A 21,083-nucleotide genomic window follows, 5' to 3' on the forward strand; every position below is an offset into this window, starting at 1 on the left:
TACTGTTCAGTAATGCTATCCATCAATGTCCGGCATCATGGAGTCACAATCTATGAAATTAAAGCAGGCTTGGGATTTCTGCAGCCCTTGGAATCCAACTCTCATTAACCTCACCCTCCCACTTGCGAGTGATGGGAGTTCTGCAAAAATGAACAGCTTTGGAGTAACCCAGCGCTGATGTATATGACTGCTATTTACCAAAGAGTTTCCTCAGCAGCTGAGGTCGTCCACTCTGTCATCAAACGTACAGATAGATATCTGAACCCGACTTACGTCTCTCCTCTCCATGCCCTCTCCGCCTAAATCCTTTTTTTCTATACAGCCAGTCTATACATCGTAAGCACCGTGTAAGTGTATTCAATCGCCAGGCACATGTGATCGCACATGCAGGACTTACTAGACATTAAAGCACTGAAAGCCTTTCTAACATGAGACAAGGAGACGACCAATGAGCTGCCTGTGTCTGCGGGAGGCTGGCTGGTCCATGCCGGTCTCGAAGGGGTTAAAGGCTCAGATCATAATACGAGACGCTCTCCAGTGGTTAGTAATTTTTTGAGCTCCTTCGCCACGCCCATATCTGGATTTTGGCACCAATAGCGGCTGGGGGGTGTGTCAGGGTAGGGGGGCACGGGCCGGGGTGGGAGTGGTCGGCAGGCTGCCATTGGATGGCAGGGAGTGATGTAATCCATATGATAGCTCAGATAACTAGTGCATTGGGAAGAGTGGAAGTTTTGCAGAAAGGAGTGAAGTGCACTCGCAGGGCGGCAGGAGAAGGGAGCAGGGCTGGCAAGCAGCTTCCCCCCCACTCACCCTCAGTGAAGGAAAGCATAAGGTGACATCATGGTGCAGCAAGCAGAGAACATGGACATGGATAGCAACCAGCACACAGAGGTCACCGACACTGAGGAGGGAGAGTTTATGGCCGGGAGCCCAGCAGCCTTGGATGAAAGTGACCCGGACTGGTGTAAAACGGCCACTGGTCACATCAAGCGACCAATGAATGCGTTTATGGTATGGTCCAAGATTGAGAGGAGAAAGATCATGGAGCAGTCCCCAGACATGCACAACGCGGAGATCTCCAAGAGGCTGGGAAAACGCTGGAAAATGCTCAATGACAGTGAAAAAATCCCCTTCATCAGGGAAGCCGAGAGGCTGCGGCTCAAACACATGGCGGATTATCCCGATTACAAATACCGACCCAGGAAAAAACCCAAACTGGAGCCCTCTAAGCACACCCTGGGTCAGTCTCCGGACAAGAGTCCAAGCACCAGTGGCAAGAGCAGCAAAATGTCCTCTAAGAAATGTCCCAAGCTGAAAACCAGCAGCAAACCTGGGGCCAAGTCACCTCAGGAGGATGCTGGTGGTGAGGACTATGTCTTTGGGAACCTTAAGGTGAACAAGGCTGTGAAATGTGTGTTCATGGATGATGACGATGAGGAGGAGGATGAAGAAGAGGACGAGCTGCAGATTAGGATAAAGCAAGAAGAAGATGAGGAGCAGCTGAGGCAGTACAATGTAGCCAAAGTCCCAGCCAGTCCCACCTTGAGCTCCTCAGCGGAGTCTACTGAAGGAGCCAGCATGTATGAGGAGATGAGCAATGCCACCAACAACAGACTGTATTACAACTTCAAAAATATCACCAAGCAAAGCACAACACACCCCACCATCACCCTGGCCCCATCCAGGTCTGTCTCTACCTCATCCAGCGACAAAGATGATCTGCTGTTTGATCTGAGCTTAAACTTCACCCAAAACCCTCAGGCACCCGAGCTGGGTAACTCCAACTCAGGAAACCTTTCTCTCTCATTAGTGGACAAAGACTTGGATTCTTGTAGTGAGGGCAGTCTGGGCTCTCATTTTGAATTCCCAGATTATTGCACCCCAGAGCTCAGCGAGATGATAGCAGGGGACTGGTTGGAAGCCAACTTTTCGGACTTGGTGTTCACCTACTGAATTTTTTTTTTAATTATTATTTGTAATTTTTTTAAACTATTATTTTGTATTTTTGGAAGGGGTTGGTGGGTTTGATCAATGAAATTGGAGGAAAAAAAAGAAAATGATTCTGTTGGGAGGGGGGGGTACTTATGTTCAGATGAATTTAGGTTGGGAAGGAGGGGGTCTTGATTTTCCTACCCAGTCTGTGATTTCTAATCACTGTAAAATGTTTGATCAGCGTCTGGAAGAAGGTCTGCAGAAATGTATATTTCTTGGCAGCTCAGCTGTTACTCAAGGGGGTCATTGTGTTTTTTTATTTCTTTTCTATTCTACAATCTCTTGGAAAAGACTCTTACAACAGGATTTTTTTTTTTTTGGAGGGAGAAAACTGATTTCTTTCTATGCATCTGATTCTTAAACTGCAGGGAAACTCACATGCAGACAGGACACAAAAACTGTGAACTAATGTAATTTTTTAACAGATCGACACAAATGTACCTTTTTCACAATATGATTTTTTTTTTATTATTTTTTCTTTTATTTTTGTATCTTGTTCCCTTTATACCTCCTTGAATTTCAGACAACCCAGACCTCACTACAAAAAAAAAAATAAGGTATTGAAACATTTTTTGATACATAACAGACCTCAGTCTTTTTTAAAAATTAAAATATTTTCAGGCGTATTTTTGTACAGTTAAAAAAAGGGAACATTCCTGCTGTCATGTTTCTTGGTTTTTCAGTAAGACTTTCAGGCACTTCCTAGCTTTTTATTTTATTTTTTTTTTTTAGCATGCAAGTTTGTTCATAGTTATATCCTGGTAAAAGGATTTAAAAAAAAATGTAAAAAAAAAATCTTGCATCTAAAAAGGCCTTGTGGTTTTAAAACACTTTTTTTTTTTGTACAGCTATAGTTGAGATTTCGTTCAATATTTGTAGGTAAAGATTTATTGAAATTGTGTTATAGACCTCAGAGCTGTTAGCTTAAATATTTGTATATGTACTGTATTATAGTAGGATTCTATGTATATCATATGCTGTCATATGTGGATGGGACCTGAAGGAAAAATTTCAAACTGGATACTCGAATTTTAGCAACAAGGCACATAAAAAAAAGGTTTCTAATAATGTGCAATATTATATGAAAAGAAACTAGTACAGACCATCTGCATATTTTGTAGCAAGAGGGGGTGTGGGGGGGGGAGCAGATTTGTGCACTGTTAACATCAATGCCTGTTTTCTTAATGCTGAAAGTCTGTATCTTGATGATTTTAATAAATCAGCTGGAACTGATAGAAATTTTGGTATCAGTGTCAATGTGTGTCTGGAGAAAGAATGGTGGTGGTGGGAGGGGGGTGGGTGGACAGGAATGGGTTAAAAGTCTAAGGTTTAGAGAAATTAGCAATGCACGGGTATATTGGTCTATAGGCTAAGGCTCGGAGATGCTGGATATTTATACTTCTTTCGTTCTAGAATAAAGGTATATCATTATACCAGTTGAGGTAGGAAGGGGCTGGAGGGTATATAGAAGAAGGGATGGGGGGAAGGGAACAATAAGGAGTGTCTAAGTGATAAGGGCTAAGACTCCAGCCTGCAGAGACTATTACTTGTGTAGGTTTGGTGTGTTGGAAATATGACACTGGGTTAGTGTTCTGTATGCAGTCAGTGTAGGGTCTCACAACCTTCTGACTTCAACCCACCCCCTTCACATCTGCATCATTTCACTTATATTAGGCTGTCTGGCCAGACTGCTGCAGATCAAACTAAAGGAGGAGGTGGTGGAGTGGGGGGTGAGACTTGTCCTTAAAATAAATCTACCACAGCTGAAACACATACAGCACATTTGGTGTTTTAATATTTAGAGGATAGAGAGCTTTTAATTATTTACATACCTGGGGGAAGGTCTAGCCAGTGTGTTGGTAGAGCATCTAGTCAGCCTGCCTGGCTGGCTGGCTGGATTGTAATTTCATACCAAGTGTCATACATTAATGTAAAAGATGATGCATTTATTGTGATCTCTATACCCAGGTGACATGACCTTTTTCATATTTTAAAGACATGTTTTACACATACATTTTCATAAGGCAAGTATTGTTTTGTTTTTTTTTTATGTCTTTTGTTTTTTTTTCTTTTTGAACATCTGAGAATCAGACAATAGTAATAGTTGTATGAATGATCCAGAATAAGATATTACATCAGGTGTGCTGATAAAAAAAACAAAACAAAAAAAAACAATAAATAATCCAGAAGGGAAAATAATCCCCAAATGGTTTGTCTTTGCTTATTTCAGCAGAATTCTATTTGCCAAATAATAAAAAATAATAATAAAAAAGGGGGATCAGTGGAGCTGTATATGTGTATGTTAGCCACATATATTGCATGTGCTATTGTGCAGTCATGTGGAAATATTCTTATGTAGATTGTATCTCTTTGGATACTAGACTGCTACTAATGTAATGATGTGTGTGTCTGTAGGGGGTGTGTCAGATCCCATGCATTTTGCTACACAAGGGTTTTCATTGCATTTATTCTTCTACTCATTTACTGAAAATTAACCATTATACATATTTTTTTTTTTAAATAACTCAATTTTTGGAAAGCTAATTTTTTTTTCGTTCCAATCAATTTTTTTTTTTTTTTTTTTTTTAATTAAAGGATCACAGATGTACTATTATGTAGCAATAACATGGCATTCCAATTATATTGTTCTATAGCAATATATATATATGTATTGGGATTGGAGTGACCATGCCCTGATCAGATGGCTTTTTAAAGGATGATATTGTGCAGTCACATCTGTCTGTAAAGAAACCAAAATGAAGATCTGCCTTAGAAAAAAAAAAGAAAGAAAAAAAAAATCCTTAGCAAATGCTGGCACCCCAGGGCCTTCCGCTCCTGGTGCCTATAGCAGACACAGGAGGTGGTTAGACAGCATCCATCAATACCCTCCCCCTTCCAGACAGCTCTGAGTCTGCTTCCTTCACACAGGGCTGGAAAAATCACTCAGGAGAGAAGGCTGTGAAACACTAGGCAATCTCTATCATCATCATCATCTTCAGCCAGCTCACATGCCTCCTAAATAACCAGAATTGCAATGCATGTTACATTTACTCACCAGGAACCTGGATCTGCTAATGCCATTCTGTAATATAATTGTATGTGGGGGGTTTTTTCACGTAGGGTTGATATGTTATATATTTTGTTTTATCAGTAAGATTCCCTTCCATGCAGTGTCAGTCTGCATCAGGTAGAGGTTTGTCTTGGAAAAAGCTGGAAGGGGGGGGGGGTTGATGTGTCATGTAAATGAAATGAATGATTGTTTTATTAAAGAAAATACCAGTGTGTGCAGTGTTGTGCTATATGGAAGTGTGGACTGCAGAAGTGATTCTCAAAGTATTACATATTTATGGGTAGATATTGTATATATTATAGAATATAAGAAGGGACACCTTCCTGATCATATATATGAGATCTAGTTACATAGATTGTTACATTACATATACACATGTTTTCTGTATCTCTATATAATCTCTCTCTTTTTCAATTGATTATATTATATTATATATATATATATATATATATATATATATATATATATAATGAGAGAGAGAGAGAGAGAGAGTGTATGTAATGTAAAAATCGATTTGAATTCAATAAATTAATTTTCTATAGACAGTAAAATCACATATCATGACACAGAGATACACACACGTGTGTGTGTGTATATATTATATATATATATATATATATATAATATTACTCACACATATATACATTCCTGTGCAAGGAATAGGAATTGTGTATAGAGTGATGGGAGTTGGGTGGGGGAGTGTAGCCTGATTCCCCCCCCCACACCTTTAGGTATGGGCAGGAAACCGAGGCACACATTGTAATTACTGGGCCTGCTGCTTATCACCAAATACCCCATGCTCAGAGGATTAAGAGTCACACCAGTGTAGATCTAAAACTTATTTACCAAATGGATGAAGACAACATGCGGACAGCTCCTATCTGATCTGTGATCACTTCAGAAAGCATGCTCTCAGGACAGTTTGCACTTACACAATTAATTATGCATCAAGAGAAATGTGTCAAGCTCCTTCAAAAAGCTCTTGTTTTGCTAAGGAGAATTACTTGAGGCAATGTCTGATGTAGAAGCCCCCGTAAAACCACAAAGGAAACAAAAAAGGAATTTTAATGTTTATTTTTTTTAAAATTTTATTTTTTTGTTGTTGGCTGTTTCAGAAAGTTAATAATCAAAGTAAATAAATCAAAAACCTTGATGTAGTGTTGTCCTAGCCCAAAATGTCAGGTTTAAAAGGCAAAATTATCTTTAGCTAGTCATCTGTTAAAGGAAACTGATTGATATAGCTTAGTCCACTCCTTAGGGTAATTATTCTTAACCCACAAATAAAAGGCCATCTGCTTCCAATTACAATTCACTCTGCTTGTAATTTAAGAAAGAAACAGCTTTTTGATTTTCTTTTTTTTACTTTTTACAATTTTCAAATGAATGAATCGGTAAAAAGCTTTAAAATAAAATGTTTTCACTTTTTATTAGAATGAATACTAATACTGGAGTTTATTCTAGGAGACGGGGGAAATGCCACCGTTTATACAGAATACCATTATATGAGCTAATTGCGGACTCGCCCCTTGCTTGGGAATCATATATATCCTTAGTGTTTATTTTAATTCACAGAGCTGTATATATTAACAGAGCCAAGTAGAATAATGCAGGCACATTATAGGCCGCTGATCGTCTTGAAGTGAACCTTAAAGATTTTTCTTTTCCTTTTTTTTTTCCCAAGGACCAAATGCTTTGAAGTGTCATTCTTTTTTAGCCACTGGGTGTCATGCTGTTCTGTTGGAATCGGTTCATGGAGCTGAGCTGAGATGAGTGGGTGAGGTGACTAAATTAGCATCTTTTAAAGTCAAAGTATCAGTGTATAGATCTTTAGGGCACCCCTACGGAATTTATGGCAGCGGCTCTCTAATTCCTGCTTTATTGCACCGCCTGGTTTTCTTTACTCGGAAATAGAATTTGCTTTTTATAAATAGGTAATTGAAACCGCCGTGCAATGGGTTTTTTTATTATTAAAACCAAAATAATATCCACCCAAACAGGTTTCACCCACTCAGGTTTGTTTGCAGTGGAGCTAAAATAATACATTTTTAATAAATAAATAAATAAAAAAGGTCACGCTGCTGCGGGTACGTGGATGAACCTTTGGAAGGGTAACTGACATAATATTGGTACTGGGGGGAAAAAAATATATATATATATATATTTATGATAAATTCTTGGAAATAGCGTTCCTTCCCAAAATATACAAATTATTTGGTTTATTGGGTAAATTCACTTTTAACATTTATTCTAGTATAGCGTTGCCTTTTTGGCACTGTGAATAAATGACCAAAAAATTATATAAAAAAAAATTTCTTGGTATATTTGCTGGACGGTGCACTCTTAACTCCCATCATCCTCATCTGACCTCAGTCATACTTCCTCCCATTTACATTTTTTTGGCACAGATCTGATACTGTTATCTGTAACCACTGTTTAGAGTTAAGTTGTATTTATCAACACTGACAAGTTACAAGATGTTTCTTTACCATGAAGAATGTTGACTTAAAAAACAGATTGTGTTTGCCTTTAATTTGTTTAGCAAAACCCCAGCCAATCTACCCAAAGCCTCTCACCTTACTTATCCCCATGTGGTTCTCATCAAGCAGTCATGTCAAGGCCTCACCTTTTTTTTTTACTCCTTATTATAGCCACTTTCATGTTTTCCCTTCTAATTGCCAGTTCCTCGCTCGCTAGCTAAATAATTTGAAATAGAATATGTATTTAAGATGGACATTAGAACTAAAATATACATATGTGAAAGCTCGTTTGAGCAGAGACCTCCTTACACCTCTGTTTGTACAGCACTGCAGAATATGATAGCGCTATATAAAAGAATAAATAATAATAGTGTGTGCGTGTCAAGACTTAAAGACTTTTGGGTAACCAGATTTACCCTTAAAGTGTGTACATGCAGAGTAAATCAATGCAACCCTGCAGGGTGCACCTTTTAGAAGCTTCCCCAATGAAAGGAGCCATCTGGTCATACTAGCAAAAGTAGGCAATGTTAAGTATATGTGTAATATATATATATATATATATATATATATATATATATATATATATATATATTAGTGATTTATTTAGTATTATGTATTAGTGCTATACATAGTTTTTTCTGATTCATGTTTGTGACCAATCCCCCCCCAAGTCACTTACACGGGTGAGGTTATTATGCAAGTATTGGCAGCGGATTTTATATGAGGTTCATCTACATAGTGTCCACACAGTTATGTTTCTCTTGTTTAGCTTAAGGCTTAATACATTTACACCCTCCTCCAACAGAAAAAATATAAATGAAGATTATATAGTGCTTTATGTTAATATTTCTATGAAGGGCTTAAATAGAAAAAAAAAAAAAACACTTATTTTGCTTACCTCAATGAAAACCAAAACATAAGGTATGTTCTACTCCAAAGGGTGCCTAAGGAAAGGAGAAGACATCCATCCAATGCAGACATTAGTCTCTATGATCTTCTCCCGTGCCCGGCTGCATATATGAGAGCACCAGGACATTATTATTTATTGTTTTATATAGCATCATACATGTATCACCAATCTCATTACTGCAGTTATGCAGGGGGGTGGTAATCATATAAATAAATATAAGTACACCGTGATAGCACAGATAGCATAGTGCCATTATGAGTGTGCAGCCTTACTCCTAGGCCTTAATACGGACTGGTTACCTCCTGGCTCAATTAATGAACCTGATTAATTAGAACAGGGGTTGTAGGCGCATTCAGCATAATACACCCATAATCTATATTTACTCCCAGCACACCAGCCCTTGTACCTGGTTCCAGAGGATGTACCCAATGGATATACACTGGGTGTTCATTCAAAACATATAAACCATTTGGCAAACAAATATTCCATAATGTTCGAGTCAAGGAAAAAAGTAGATCTGTAAAAGACAAAATGAATTGCCCCGTCCATATTGACAGTATGGTGCCCACAATATAAATATAGGATATGGCTTAGGCATTTTAGGCATTACCCCTATTATGCACTTGTAGAACGCTAATACCATAATATTTAAGTCTTCATACATAGAACATCTAGAGTTATGTACGTTCCTATAGTACATATTTACGTTATAAATACAACTGCCAATTTCCTTGAGTAGTTTTATTATTTGGGGTATTAGGAACCATGTTCTCAGTTTCAAAGAACCTGTAATTTGTAGATTTAAGCTTACTGGACAATTAAAGCCCTTCCCAGCTATCCGTGGCTGTTTTTGGCAATGTATCAGTGGGCTGTGAAATGCTGAATTAGTTGAATGGTTTTTGAAATGAGGTCTGTGGTGGTGGAGGGGCACAGACTGCGGGAATCTATTGATCCTGATGTCACGACAATCTCAACTTAGTGAGAAAGGACACAAAAACAACATTTAAGTGTTGTGTTTGCGCTAAGGGTGACAGAAACCTGCTTTCACAAACACAAATTGTAGTGAAGGGAGGATAAACGTAAGGCTCCCTATTATTTTTGGAAAACGCTGTCTTGCATCACAATGCCAGACATTTAACCCTTTCAGTATGGGGTAAATAGGCTAAATTTACAAACCCCAAAAAGTTTTAAAAGAAGGTTTTTGTTAATGAAAGCTGGTAGAGAAATATGGTGGCTCGGTCTTTTTGGATTTATTTGGCAAATTAGGCAGATGTACAGTACCCACAATTAAAGGAACACCATTGTGGGAGATAGACATAAACATGCAAGTGGAAGCCATTTTTTTAATGTTCTCAGGCTCTTTGATAGATCTACTTCCCAATTTTAAGTGGCCACCATGGGACATTTTCATTTTTGGGAGTTATGGTTAGATGAGGTGATGCTGACCTGGCTTTAATTTTATATTTAGAAGAAGTACCATTGAATGTGTATTTATTAAACTGAAGGCTTTCTTGAAAGTTTAAACATTCAACTCCCCATCTTCCTTATGCATTATAAATGGCAAGCCGTGGCTGAGCTGGCCTAGCACGACGCAGAATGTCATCTCACTTTTGGGCACATGTAGATTGCTGCCAAATAATGGATCAACAAGGTTCTCAAGTAACTCCCACCAAGTTATAGTTTGTCTTAGACTAGGCCAATGGAGAATAATCCTATGAGTGCAACATGGTGCAGTCATGGACGTGACAAGATGTAGAGAGCGATGGGCGTTAAGGGATCGTTCTACGCTGGAGTGAGTATTGTTAAGGTGCCCTGGGAAAAACAGCATAAAGAGATAGTAAAAATAGTATGTAGCATCACGTTTTGCCTCATGTAAGGTAAACCAAAATGTGTCCTAGGTTTGTGAAAGAGTTGAGTAGGGTTATTGGGTTATTAGAGTTAAAGACTGTGCCCCTATTCAACATAAAAACAGTTTAATGGATCTAGAGAACATCTGTCCAACAGCAAAACACAATGAAAGAGAGTTGGGGCCTACCTGCATCAAAATCATTTTGTATACAATAAACATTGTTCTTTGTAGTATTTCTGTATAACTAAACTTTTCCACATAAAACACCAAGTCCAGGGCCCTTGGTGAAAAATTATGATTGTGCAATTCCAAAAATGTATCCATATTAAAGAAAGTGTAAATTAACATAATACAGTTATGTTATTAAACTCTGGTTCTAGTTTGATTGTAAAATGCATATCTGATTCCATTTTCAATGGACTACACTGCATTTTACTGCATTTACTTCCAAAATAATTTGCTCATTTGCTTTAATTGGACAGTCTAGGCCCAAAATTCGAATATTCAATTGAATGTTTAATGCATATTCGAGTGAATTTTGCTTAGACTCCAAATAATTTAAATACATGAATATTTGTGAATATATGTTTAACATATCTGAGATGTAGGTTACAAAGTTAAACTTCTGATTCCGTTATTAATCGCTATATTGCATGCTATGTGATAAACAGCCAGCCCTACCACTAAGGCAAATCAGGCTTCGGCCTAGTTAGAGGAGTAGGTGATGTCCTGCAACAATGGTCTTCTCCTTGATTTAGTTATGAGTTATGAATTAAATAAATCTCCAATGACACATACATTATACAGGTCCAGCTCAGACCATCTTGCATGAGAAGTTCATTAGGGTTTGTCCTTCATAAAGCATTTTTTTTTTTTTTTTACTTTACCGCAAATGACCTTCTTAGTGGATAGACCCCTTCACGTGTGACACTCAGTAGTACCCCTCTCGGTCCTCTTACCTGATTTAATAACCTCCCCTGTTACATGTTTCCCAGGGTCCTCTTTATGTCTTCCTCTATTCATTCACAGAAAACCTCTAAGAAGTCAAGCTTATAGATCCACAGTGCTGCCTCAAGTGCTTTGGAGGGGTTCTCATGGACAATTACATTGGATTTCTTAGTTCTATTCTAGGGCAGTGGAGACGTGGATTAGTGATTTAAGATTAAGAGGAGACGTGACTGGGGGCTATATTATTCCCTGCACACCCGCTGTGCTTGTACCTCTAACATCTGGAGTAACTAAAAAAAAGAGTGCAAGAAACTCATTACTATCTCAGGACCAGTGACTTACGTTAATGAGGTCCCACAAAGGGCAAAGAACAACTTAACAAAAGAGGAGGAATAACATAATTCAGAAGAATAATTATGTACATTGCATACTATTTAGAAGGTGCCTGCAGACTCTGTAGAGTTTAAATTAGTGGTGTATTTAGGCTACACCTCTGCACGACCATCCCCTCTGCATAGTGCCAGGATATGACATCATATCTCAGCACTACGTCAGGACACGTGATGCAGATAAAACGTGCAACGGAGGAGGAACAGGCTCTGTTGTGTAAATGGCTCTTCAACTTGCCCATTAAGTAAGTGGTTTGCTGAGGAGCCGAGTCTCACATTAGAACCTGGCCTAGATAGGCCAGAATACACCACTGGTAGTGTCTCTATTAGATGTAATGGTGGAACTACATTTTCTCCAGTCTTAAGTGTTGACTATCTATAGGGAACCGAACATATTCCTTCTAGTTGTGGTCAATAAACCTATACATACAGGGGCCCAGGGCTCAGAATAATAGAAGTAGATTAGTACTGGTGTTGTTCATTTTAATATAGCAGATCCATGGTGTCCCTAAAGGCTTCTGTTGGCACGTTCTCCAGACACAGCAGAACTGTATATATCACAGCATCAATCAGGTCTGCTAACACTTACACCAGGCAATCTACAAGTTTTTCACTCATCAAGCAACATACTCTCACAGAGGCAGCAGGCTATAAATTCAGCCGTAACCTAAAGAAACACAGAGTTCCTTGAAATATATTTTAACCTTACCCCGTGACTTAAAAGCAAACTCCGAAAAAGTTGACTTTCTTTTCATCCTTTAAAAACCATGATTTATTGATCTAAAATAAAAAATAAAATAAAAAATTCTGTGAACTGTGCAATACTATTTTTTTTCCCTTTTAACAAGTGAAATATGTGTTTTGTAAGTAGTAGAAACTGTTTTTTTGGAAATCTTTCCCCCTCGGAATCTTAAGTAAGAAAATGTAAGCAGGAGCCAAACAGTCTGCCTTGTTATATTAGTTAGTTATAACTTTAAACATGTTTACCACAGGTATTTTACCACTTTTATTTTAGATGAAAAGGTAGTGGTTGCCGTTTTTTTTTTTTTTTTTGGTACAACCCGTATGAAAACAGATTCTGATGAACTCCATTTAAATACATTGTTTTATTTTTTATAAACACAATACTGATTACATTGTAAACCAATAAGAAACGTGAAAACAGCTGTCTTGTACCGATTATATTTTAAAGTATCAGAAGCTGAGTCTGGGCCTTTTTCCACTAACTTGTAAGTTGAGGGGCAGTGATATCACCAGGGCAGGACCGAGGATAACGAAGCGGCCCTGGCACTTTAATGTCGCTGGCTGTCTACTGACCTAAGTGCAGCCGGTGGCTGGCAATGACAGGCTAAAGGTTACATTTTTATGCTCGCAAAGTGGCCGGCCAGGCATATCCAGCCAGTGACCACACACACACTGCAGCACCCAATCTACTGCTGGAATAGCAGATCGGGTCCCTATGGAGTGATGTAGGGCATTTTCCCATGGTCCCAGAAGGCCAGACCAGCCTGGATGTCACCATAATCATTATTAATTATGTAGCGCTAATGCCAGTAAGCTTGTCTTGCTAGGATAGTTAAATTGTAGATGTTTTTTGAACATCATCTCATCAGTTGAATTATGCCTTACAAAGGGTTATGTTGACCCGTCATGCAGAAGAGTTGCCTTTTCATAATGCGTCGTAAAATTAGTAAGTTGAAATGTTTAAACTCGTGGTTTATTGAGTAAAGCCTTATTAGTTTCAGATACAGAGTAAGGCAAACACAACTTAATGGGAACTCCAGCTGCCTCCTACAAACGTAGGTTCTGGTGACCATGAGCTCTGGAGCTCAGCACTGGGCAGTCTCACTACACATGAATTGATGGTGACATTACCCTGTTTGTATGTACAGTATGTTTTTATTTATCTAACGCAGATATACCTAGAGCATACCAGTTTACACTATAGTAACAGGAAGGTACAATAATTGCAGTCATAATAAGTACAGTAGTCAATTATGCATTATGAACAGGATACAATATGTATGGGTGCAGTAGGAAAGTGGCTTAGTTTAGTTTATCAATGTGGGGTAGATGCCAATATTTCACACTCCAAACTGATCAAAATTTAGTGAATATACAATTATCAGCATAGCTAGAAATGAGCTGATCCTGGTAGTCTACAAATATCTAACCTTAAATAGTCCATCACATCAGACGGTGGGGTGGGTGCAAGGGGCTTTTGAGCACTCTACTGCACAAGCAGTTTCCCTGATTGGAAGTATGCACCAGATTTTGATGCCACTTGACCTAAAATCTTTGTCCATAACATTTACCCCATGTCACCTCTTTTTTTCACGCCGAGTAGTGGACTACTCATAGTCACAAAGGAGTTTTTAGTAGATGCATTTTTTTCAGTTTTCATAAAATAGTTACTCTTTAACTTTTATCTTTATATATATTTTTTTTTACCAGAATTCCATGTATTTGACAACCTGCATGTGGATGCAATTTAGAACAAATACATTTAATATCAATAGTCTCGCAATCTAATATTATAATGATTATATGAGGTCAATAGTTTCAAAAAGTTTTTTTTAATCCCAAGGTGTATTTTTTTTAAAATAATCTTTCCTTATGATCGTTATGATATGGAACTTGTATAAAAGTAGCCAGTTACTTATTAAAATGTAAACGTTGAGCTGAGAAAGGCCATAGGATTAACCTTTCATGTGCAAAAGTTGAGTGAACTGTCAGGAGGGCCAATTCTTTGTTGCACTAGGATAATTGTGTTTGCCAAGAATTTGTACTCCTACAACAGTGCTTAGAGACCAAAACTCAGTTTTCACGGCTTAAAAAGAATTTGTCCTTTTACGTTAAAGCGGGATTTGAGCTGAGATGGACTGAACTCACTTGCAAAATGAGTAACAGTTAAAACTCCAAGCAGTCAAGGTTATAATTTTAAACCAAGACTATCCAAAGTTGCATACAAAACAGAACCATCTTAGACTTTTATACATTTAAATTGCAAAACACTGCTTATCCAACATCTGTAGGGATGGCTGTGGGTTTTAGATGAGACAGAGCGATAGGGTATTCTGCACCTAAACTGTATCAGTCTCAATAACAGATAGCTGCTGGGTTCAATCAAATCTACAGGATACAGTTATGGAAACTCTTGATGACTCCTTCAGGCAGGCAACCCCATCTTGTGTTTAAGTGAATATGAAAAAAAGTAATAGTTTGTGCACAGGGCCGGCCGAAGACTTAACGCCGCCTGGGGCGAAGTTTAAAACGCCGCCCCCCCCGCCGACGCCGGGGGGGGCGGGGCATTTTAAACTTCGCTGACGCCCCCCCCCCGGTACTTACCTTTAAACAGTCCTGCGGCGAGTCTCCCTGCTCTGCCACGGTGCCGGCTTGTAATGCTCTGCATTACAAGCCGGCACCGGGACCGAACAGGGAGACTCGCTGCAGAGGAGAGAGAGAGAGGTGCGCCGAGCGGGTAAGCGAAAACCACTCGGTGCCCCTCTCTCTCTCCTCCGCTTCAAAAAAAAAACAAAAACAAAAAAAAAGTGCTTGGGGCGGCAAAGTGCCGCCCCTTCTAAAGTGCCGCCTGGGGCAATTGCCCCAGTCTGCCCCATTATAGGGCCGGCCCTGTTTGTGCATTAAGTAATCATTTTCAATTCACATTTGTGCAGTTCCCCGTTTTTAGGTTTTAGACAATATTTTTTATTTAATTGGGGTTAAGGTCAGGACTCTGGTCAGGTCAGGACTTCCACAAAGTTGTAAGCATACAATTGTCTTAAATGTCTTTGTTTGCTGTAGCATTAACATTTCCCTTCACTGGAACTGAGGGTAAACACTTTACAGTAGGCACAATGCATTCTGGTAGGTTGCATTCTCCTGGCATCTGCCAAATCCAGATTCATCCATCAGACCATTCCAGATTCATCACTTATACACTTATGCATAAGTTGGCATGTAGGTTGGTCCTGGATAGTTAATAGTCAGATCAGCAAGCAACTCAAGAAAACAATTCAAGTAATCTCACCGAGGGGGGTGACAGGTGGGGTAGAATTCCTTACGCAGAGCTGGCCTACTCGATGATGGTGGCAATGTTGCATGATAGTGAACTTGTAGTGGGACTGCATATGAGGGGAGCCAGGCACCTGATAGGTAACCTGAATGGGGTGAGGGAGCTGGGGGCATTTTGACTGTACTTGCCCTAGGTACCATCCCTCCTATGATCCAACCACACTAAATAATCATTGTGGAAGGCCAACTCAGCCCTTTTGTGCAGGAGATCCTCAATGGGTTTGCCCTTTATAATATGTATTGATATCAGGAAGTTGAAACGTTTCAGCTATTCTGTATTTTTATGCATCTGAACACTGATAGTCCGTCTAGGGGTATTTTAAAGTCCTACAGTCTTTAGAGTAGTGGCTTTTTCTGGCCTAGACCAACTAGGTTGGGCACAGCCTCCATAACATCAAATATCCATGTGTCCTTTTAGGGACTGAAGATGTGTCTAGGGGGTTTCTAGGACATTGACATAGGTAGATCTATGGCAGCCCTCAGCCTAAATACAGCGCTGCTTAAGAGGGGACTATACTTGGAGAATCCTCCCAGCGATGTGTGGATCTGAAGGTGCTCCAACAAGTATTACACACACTGACATTGACACATTATATCATTTATATCATGTAATACCGTATTTGCTCGATTATAAGACAAGGTTTTTTTCAGAGCAAATGCTCTGAAAAATACCCCTCGTCTTATAATCGGGGTTGTCTTATAATCAGACCTCAAATTAGGTCTGACTATGAGACTAAGATCCAGATCCCCCGCATCGCTGCAGGGGACCTGGATCCTCCTGTCTGGTAACGGCCGCTGCTGGTGCTTCTGACTCCCGGGGCAGCGGGTAGACGTCTACGCAATACGCGTAGGCAACTTCTGCTCTCCTCTCTGACAGCCGGGGAAGGTCTGAGCAATGGAACAGACAACCTCCGCTGCTAACGGCGCCTCCTACCCGTTGCCACAACAACACACCAGGGAGTCAGAAGCACCGGTAAGTCGGGGGGGGGGAGTGTTAAATGGGGGCATAAGGCATTTCTGTAGGCAGAGTGTTCTATGATATGCCGTTTAACCCCCTTAATGCCACTTTGCCTCTAGATATGCGTTTTTAACCCCCTTTATGCCATTCTGCCTCCAGAAATGTTTTTTAACCCTCTCTACGGCACTCTGCCTTCTGAAATGCCTTATACCACCCTTTATGCCATTCTGCCCCATAATATGCTTATGGCATATAGGGGTATAAGGCATTTCTGGAGGCAGAGTGGCACATAGGGGGTTAAAAGGCATATCATGGGGCACAGTGGCATATAGGGGGTATAAGGCATTTCTGGGACAGAGTAGCAAGCCTGGGGCAGATTTGCATAACTGGGGGGCAGGTTGGAAAATAAAAGGAAATAAACACAAAAAAAAATATTTTTCTCAATCATAGCTTTTATTAAAAAAATAGTTTACATGAATTAACATTTACTGGTTAAACTTTTTTCCTATAGGGTCATCTTGTATTCAGGCTTTTTCTTCTTTTCCTAAATTAATATTCAGATTTTGGGGGTTCTTCTTATAATCAGGGTCGTCTTATAATCAAGCAAATACGGTAATATATAACTGCACCTAAATATATGTACATATTAAAAATAATGACAAAATACCTATTATAACCATGATCCATAGCCCATAAATATCTCAGGATATCTCAAATGTTATCCCAAGTGCAAATGAAAAACAAATAGTGGTTTCGCGGGAATGTTTAGACATATCTACAGCTTCAGCTATCAAGTCATGTGCAATGTTTACTTCTTTTTTGTTTTATTTCCCTAAATAGTGGTTGCAGATAATCAATGTTGTTTTTACTCATCCGTGTTATTGTACCTTCCCGTTTAACTACATGATAGCAAGTTATAGAATTGCATTGAACCTATCATAGTTATTATCAGCAGACCGCCCAACACACATTTGCTCTTATAATGTATTTACCATGCAATTAGATCCAACTCGGGTTTTTTAATTGACATGTTCCAATTTGTGGGGGGGCTTTTACTGGATGGCTTTGCTTTTATCAAACCATCTACTACCTAATCACACACCTCACCAGGGAATAAACAATCACTCTAACTAAAATAAACAGCCTGGAAGCTATTTAAAACTTCCCCCAAGTCTGTTGTTTGGTTGAAACGCCTTTAAGATAACCAGATGTGTAACCCTTGGCATGCCAAGGCAGTGCAGAGAGATTAATTACTCTTTAAGGCTCGTAAAGTGTTCACTCCTTTAGCCATTTAATTTCTGTTTAAAGGGTTAAATGTTTTCCTCCCAATTCATGTTTTTTCTTTCTTTTCCCCTGTGTGTGCTAGGGGCATTTTTTTATTTACCCGACTGTGCCAAAGACTTAAGGAATGGGCATTTGACTGGGAAATGGGTGGTCAGTGCTGGGCTCTGATTCTAAACATTCTAAACCCATTTATATTTCACTCTAAGCCTTCTTCTATGAACAAAAGGGAATCGGCTACTGAGTTATACATCCCACATACCACAGGGCAGGGGAAATTGCTAATCTATTCTATATTATATGGCTAATATATTTTATCATTCCCTCGCAACCTTCCCCACATTACAAGATGAACTACTAGCCAATCCAAAATTACTCGGCCAAGTGTGGAATTCTGCCATAGTTAACAGCAAGTATTGTAGGGATGTGCATACTAAATACAACCAGAACTACGGACCTAACTTGGTTTAGCTGCACCCTGGGTCCATTGGATTTGTATGAGCTTTTACCTTCATGTTCACTCTTTGCAAATGGCTATTCCATCCTCTTCTCCATATACTCTGTCTATATGTTTGTTTTACATATACATAGAAACAACTATACCAATAACAGTGCACATCACAATCAGTCTGAAACTTGATAACTTTGTTTGTCAACAGAAGCCCAAGATATAAACTCCATCCTATTGTATGCTTTATATCCCTTGGTCAACACACACTCATTATCCCCACCCTCCCCAATGTCAATGCCTGTTGATTGGGACCTGTTATTCTAATATCATTGTTAACTCCATACTTTGTACCTCTGTCTCCCAGGGCATGACAAACCATCAGCGACTCCACCTTCATCCTTTTGTAAATAGGTTGGTTAACACATGGCTGATCCACATAGTGTACATTTTGTCAACACTCCAAAGAGTTTGCCAACTTTATGACCCCAACAGGTAAAGAACTTTAAGTTTCTGTTATTTACACAAGGATTTTGTCTGGGAGTCAAAGTGCATTCAACAGATTTTTTGACAGTATTGAATTTTTTTTTTTTATTAAATGTATTACTTTATGTGTATCTAAGTCTAGGTTGAAAAATGGCATGGTACACTTTACTAAGCAATTAACCCCTATATTACAAAGCCCATACATGTACGGCTCACAATGCATTGTTTTTAATGAGTTTAAGGACAACCCATTGTCCTGAAGGGATTAAATATACTCATCAGTGCACCCAGACATGGGTAAATGAACCATGAATGAAATAGGGAACAAATCACCACCCATATTTATTATGGAGAAAACACTTGTCCTTACCAACATTAAGGAGGTATTTCTAAAAAGTAGTTTTGGTGCAAAGCTGTGGAAGCAACCTTGGCAACCAAAGGGAATGGGCCAATCGGCAGAAGAACTGTTGTTGGTTGGATGGAGACAGGGACATTCCTAATCCAAAGCATGGTGGCATCTGAATATTCAGAACTCAAAGTATAGTGGCATCTAAATATTCATAACTTAAAGTATGGTGGAACCTGAATATTCATTACTCAAAGTATGGTGGCACTTGCAACAGCTGGAGGAACAACTTAAGCTCTTGACTTTTTACAGGTACTGCATATGAAGTACAAATCTTGGGTTTTTTGCTCTTAAACCATTTATTTACTTAAGCATTATGATGCATAATGGTGATGTTTTGTAATGACGTGTGATGTATAATTAGAATTATATATCTAAAATGTGTATGTTTTTAGTTAAAAAAAATAAATAAATAAAAGGAAAATTTGTTGTTCGAAAACAAATTGACCAAAAAGAAAACCAAAACTTGACTGTTTTTGCTCCAAGTCCGTATTTCAAGGAGGTCGTTTTCCCAGAGATGTTTTGAACAAGTAATGATGCTTGACTTTTAGATAAAATTCTCTTTGAAGCTGTGTGTTCCTTTAAGGCATCCTGTTTGAATGACACTTGTTTTAATCTACAGTATGTTAATAACATTATTTCACCACTTCTATGCTTAGTGTACGCAAGCATGTAATTAATGAGAAAAGCTTTTAGTTTCCAAGACTAGAAACATCAGTATTTTAATGTGTTGTTTACCAAACTAAATGCAATTAGTGCACATTGTAGTGATTTATTAATTTAACTATAACCTTCTGTGTCTAGAAGTAGGAGGAAATAATGTATTATTACAACATTAGAAACCTTCCACACGACTGAAATGCATCGTTAGAACTTGTCACGCTCCTTGCTCATCAGGCCTGGACTGGCTATCTGGGAAACTGGGCAAATGCCCAGCGAGCAATGGTGGATTGAGCCTTACATTTACCTTTATTGCCTGTCCAGTGGCAGTTCAGGTCCTTCGGCTTGAGGCGGTTTGTATATTATTTAGTGAGCTCTGGCATGAAGGTACCAGGGACACTTTTTTTTCCCCAGTCCGGCCCTGTTCATTGACTAAAACCTAAGTTTTAGGTGTGTTGTAGTGAGATTAAATGGTCTACTCCCCAACTTCACCATGTATTTTAATATTTTGATTGGCCAACTACAGACGGTCTCTCCTGGAATACCGGTTGAGCTGGCCGACCGTAGTATATTGTTAAGTTGATTAAATGTCTTGAATCCCATCTCATTGGTTTAGCCATAGATTATGTAGGAGAAATGCTGCCCTTCTTTCAGAACAAAAATGGGTTTAGTCCTTCATGATGTTTAATGAATTTGGTTGAATTGTTTAAATTTACGGAATAAATATCAAAGCATTGCCCAGTTTAGTGGATATTACAGAAATAAACTAATCTACATAAACATTATCGCATGCATATTCTCTGCACTGGGCTTTTAGAATGCATATTATTTTAGCAAAATTTAAAGTTGAAATTGTGAAGATAAAAAATGCTGATTACTTCTGAATGTTTTGTAATTTGTAATTGGAGAGGCATTAACTAGTACAAAGAACTAGATTTGGGACAAGTGCTAACAGGCATGTTATGTGTGCTAAATGCCAATTCTGTCACTTAAATTGGGGAAGAGCCAATTAGAAATTACACTTCAGTGGATCTCAATGCAATAATTATATACATAATGGGGGATCTTTTTGAAGTTCTGTTAGAGGAGATTATTTACAAATGACGTGCGTGCAGAAACATTCTGTGTATACTTC

The 21,083-nt window shown here is 38.8% G+C and overlaps 1 protein-coding gene across 1 annotated transcript; it reads left to right on the forward strand.

The window, feature by feature from the left end:
- The first annotated feature begins 723 nt into the window (after positions 1 to 723).
- SOX11 (SRY-box transcription factor 11) lies at positions 724 to 2,057 on the forward strand. Its single transcript, XM_053459876.1, has one exon. It carries the CDS (start codon positions 841 to 843, stop codon positions 1,951 to 1,953), a length of 1,113 nt encoding a protein of 370 aa, XP_053315851.1. The 5' UTR covers positions 724 to 840; the 3' UTR covers positions 1,954 to 2,057.
- Positions 2,058 to 21,083: the final 19,026 nt, after the last annotated feature.

This window comes from Spea bombifrons, chromosome 3 (assembly GCF_027358695.1).
Source record: "Spea bombifrons isolate aSpeBom1 chromosome 3, aSpeBom1.2.pri, whole genome shotgun sequence".
Lineage (NCBI taxonomy): Eukaryota > Metazoa > Chordata > Amphibia > Anura > Pelobatidae > Spea > Spea bombifrons.